Consider the following 3,776-nt stretch of genomic DNA (forward strand, 5'->3'; position numbering starts at 1 on the left):
TGGATGGGGGGGGGGGGTGTGTGTGTGTGTGTGTGTGTGTGTGTGGGGGGGGGGGGGGGGGGGTGAGGAATTAATACCCTCCTCTCGTGTCACCTCCTAACCCCCAAACTGCCCCCCCCTCCCTACCCAACACGCGCGCAGCCACTCACACGCCCATTCACACCCCAAGACGCTGTGCTACGCTAAAAATGCCTTTTATGAGGGACAGAAAAAGCTACATGTAGAGAGGGGGGCTTAAACCCAGCCTCGCTCTAGCACCGATGCACGCTAACTGGGGGGGGGGGGGGGTTCTGGGGGGAGCGCCCCTCAGGCGTTGGCCTGTAACAGGGGGGCGCCATGGTGGAACTATCTCAGGTGTTCTGTTGGCCATTAATGCGGCCCCTCTCCGCCATCTTGGATTGGCAAGTGCAGCTGGCTGGTGTACTGGCTTTGCTGCTCCAGTGCAATTCAATGCTCCGGCGACATGAAGCCAAATGGCTCGCTAAGCCAAATGCCACAAGGCCAAACTGGCTACGCTTTTGAAAAACAAGGCCAATGTATTAAGGTGTCGACTATTAGTTTCATTATATGAATGTTCAACTGACAGCAAGAGTCTTGGAGCCTTGTTTTAATGAGAAAACTACCTCTGACTGAATGACACAACATTGCCCCAAAAAGGGATAATCTATTTGCCTTCCCATTGCCAAAATATCAACAAAAATGTGGGTTCACTTTACACAGGCTGAGCTGAACTGCAGTGACTAGCATATAGCATGTGGTGGCGCTGAACTGCAGTGAATAGCATATAGCATGTGGTGGCGCTGAACTGCAGTGACTAGCATATAGCATGTGGTGGCACTGAACTGCAGTGACTAGCATATAGCATGTGGTGGCACTGAACTGCAGTGACTAGCATATAGCATGTGGTGGCACTGAACTGCAGTGACTAGCATATAGCATGTGGTGGCGCGCTGTAAATGGACTACACTAGATGCACAGCTGGGATGATACTCACGAAGGAAATGCAAGCAGCCAGCATCAAGATCCTGACCAACAAGTCCTCGAACTGCTCAAAGATCAGCTCCCAGATGGACTTACCTGCGAAAGGGAGAAGGCGAAAGGAGAGAGAAAGACAGAGGAGGAACGAGAAGAAAGAGAGATCTCATCAGGCCTTTATCCTGGAAACAGTATGGCAGTACGTGCCAAGGAACATTTGGTGACATGCAGGTCCATGTCTAATGTATACTTTGAAGTGTGACTTGTGACTAGTGGTGTTGTATGTGGAAGTTGGACAAGGCCTTCAGTGCAGGCAACTCTGTGTGTGTGTGTGTGTGTGTGTGTGTGTGTGTGTGTGTGTGTGCATAGACAGGGACTCACCCTCCTCCGCGGGCAACTCTGAAGGCAGGAGAACACGACACAGAGAGAAGAGAGAGAAACAAAATCACCACGATTAGTATATGTTATGCATAAACATAAACAAACAAATAACAAACAAAAATGAAAGAAATCAAATACAATTCTGTGGGGTTCATAGACAAAACCTGTCTGGCGGGGGATCGGGGGGCAGGAACACATTGTTCAGTTTCACCATACTTTTCTAGTTGCCTCAAAGGATAGCTATATATAGACACCACATATACTAAGGTTTTATACTAAGGATATTATAAGACTCTTTTCTCACTGAAGAAAGTAGCTGACTGTCAAATCATTAAATGCAACACAATGCAGGACCTGAAAGACTTAGAGGTCACACCATTGGGCTGCACAGACAGAGAGGACAGGCAAAACGACTGGATTTGCCGATTACGACATCAACTGAATAGTAGAGTATTTATCGTTGTCTAAAACGCTTCTGAAAGTTTTGTTTGGGCTTCAAGGAGAGCCAGAGCTGCTTGCGTCAGTCACATAAAGTGGCATCTCCAAGAGAAGGGGAGATCTAAGCTCGTCTGCTAAACTCATTCTAATCCACAAAACCAACACAGTGGTGCTGATGAAGGCAGCCAAATCTGCTCTTATCAGGAGAGGTCTGTGCATGCCAGCAGACGCCATTCTAATCACTAATGCAAACCATTGTGACAGGTGCGCTCCCTCACTCATGTACCCCTCCCCCATAGCCTGTTTTGCCCCACTGTCAGACTGCTATCAATCATCCCTCTGATCATTCAACTCCTCAAAGCCCCCCCCACCCCCCTCCCCCACCCTCCACCCTCCCGCTGCTGTTGCTGCACCAGCACCCCGGCCCAAAATATCTCTCATATACTCAAGTCTTCTCAAATCACCAGGCCTTGGGCCCTCGGCGGTCACCTGTCTCGCTCTCTCACTCCCCTCTGAGCTATTTTAGAAGCGCTGCTTTGCAGCTTCTGCAGGCCAAACCTGTCGCCCCCCCTTCCCTCGCTCAGGGTCTCGCTCAGGGTCTCGGGGACGGTGAAGTCAGTGACAGGCTTTTGCCCTCAGCTGTTTTTTTTTTTGTTTTTTTTTGAAGTGCCACACGTTCATCAATAGGAAAGCCCACTCTGAAGCTGTTGCACTGTTCTCTCACGTCTGCATTACACCATTGCCCCCATGTTTGCCATGCAGACGTCCCCCTACCAGAGACTGCACCATCGTTTAAATCCCTCATCTAGGCTGCCATTTTCTAACACGTCTCTTCTCTCTACTCTTCTCTGCACCCCCCCTCCCCACACATCGCGTTCGTTTCTTCCAATCTCGGGAGGTTCTCACCATTGAAGCCATATTTGTCCAGTTGCTTCTTGAACTGTTCTGGGGTGAGTCCAGATTCCGAGTTCACCCCGAAGTGGGCCACCACTTCTGCGGGCTCCTTTGTAAAGGCGTCTTCCATCCTGTACGGAAGGATGGGTCAAAAAGAGAGGAAGGCTGAGTCGATGCGCGTCTATCCGTGGCAGTTCAGTATCTTTGCTGTTTCCGTTGCTCTCCGCAAAAAATTAAGAATCTGTCCCCCAGTTTTCACCCCCTCCGTGTCGGAGTTGCGGATTGACAGAAAGAGCGAATGATCGAACGAAGCCGGAACGTTTTATACCAATGCCGGGGCCGCCCCATTGGCCCCCCCCGCCGCCCCTCGGCCACGCCCACTCAACCCCACTCAGTGGTATGCAGTGCTGTTGGGCGGAGCCAAGGCTGAAGGTTCTATGGCCTGGAGTGGTCGGACTTGGACAGGAACTGGTGAGGTAACAGGGCCGGGCCTAGGCGCGGGTGGGAGGGTGTTAGGGCTCAGGCGTTAGGAGTCGGGGGGGGGGGTTGCAGTGAGATGAAAATGATATCTGTTTTTGGAACATGCATGGTCAGTGGAATCAGGAGAGCGGAGAAGGTGAGAGAGGGAGACAGAAGAAGACGGAGGGGCGGAGGAGCGGGGGGGGGGGGGGTACAGGGGTGGGGGGTACAGGGGGGAGGGGGGGGGCCCTGTGAGTGATGGCTCAACTGGCTTGCCCTGAAGTAGAAAGGGGGTTTAAAGAGAGAGAGAGAAGCGGAGAGAGGGAGAGACAGAGAGAGAGAAAGAGAGAAGCAGAGAGAGAGAGAGAGAGAGAGAGAGGTGGCAGAAGGTTAATTTCGAACAAGTGTTAGCTGGGTACAGATACGTGACGAGTAAGAACAGGACAGAGAGCGAGAGAAAACGAGAGAGAGAGAGAGAGAGAGAGAGAGGGTGGTAGACCCTCACCCCTGGGTCACATGTGCAGTGGTGAGAGGGCTTTAAAATGACTGGTCATAGTTGCAAAAGTATCATATTTTATTGACATCAATCATTAAAAGTATTTCCAGTATCAGTGCACTAAACAATAATC

At 51.0% G+C, this 3,776-nt stretch overlaps 1 protein-coding gene across 2 annotated transcripts in view; it reads right to left on the minus strand.

Moving 5' to 3' along the window:
- Window positions 1-2,974, minus strand: part of atp2a1l (ATPase sarcoplasmic/endoplasmic reticulum Ca2+ transporting 1, like) — a 17,738-nt gene extending 14,764 nt beyond the window's left edge. Inside the window, exons 1-3 of one of the 2 annotated variants that reach the window (XM_012820509.3) lie at window positions 2,701-2,974; window positions 1,357-1,374; window positions 995-1,077 (exon numbers count right to left, since the gene is read on the minus strand). In XM_012820509.3, coding sequence (XP_012675963.1) covers window positions 995-1,077; window positions 1,357-1,374; window positions 2,701-2,818 — 219 coding nt within the window. In that variant the 5' untranslated portion in view covers window positions 2,819-2,974. Of the gene's footprint in view, window positions 1-994; window positions 1,078-1,356; window positions 1,375-2,037; window positions 2,066-2,700 lie in introns of those variants that run through there. The other variant, XM_012820510.3, reaches the window with a different exon arrangement.
- Between the last annotated feature and the right edge of the window lie 802 nt (window positions 2,975-3,776).

Source organism: Clupea harengus, chromosome 23 (assembly GCF_900700415.2).
Source record: "Clupea harengus chromosome 23, Ch_v2.0.2, whole genome shotgun sequence".
NCBI classification, from domain to species: Eukaryota; Metazoa; Chordata; class Actinopteri; order Clupeiformes; family Clupeidae; genus Clupea; species Clupea harengus.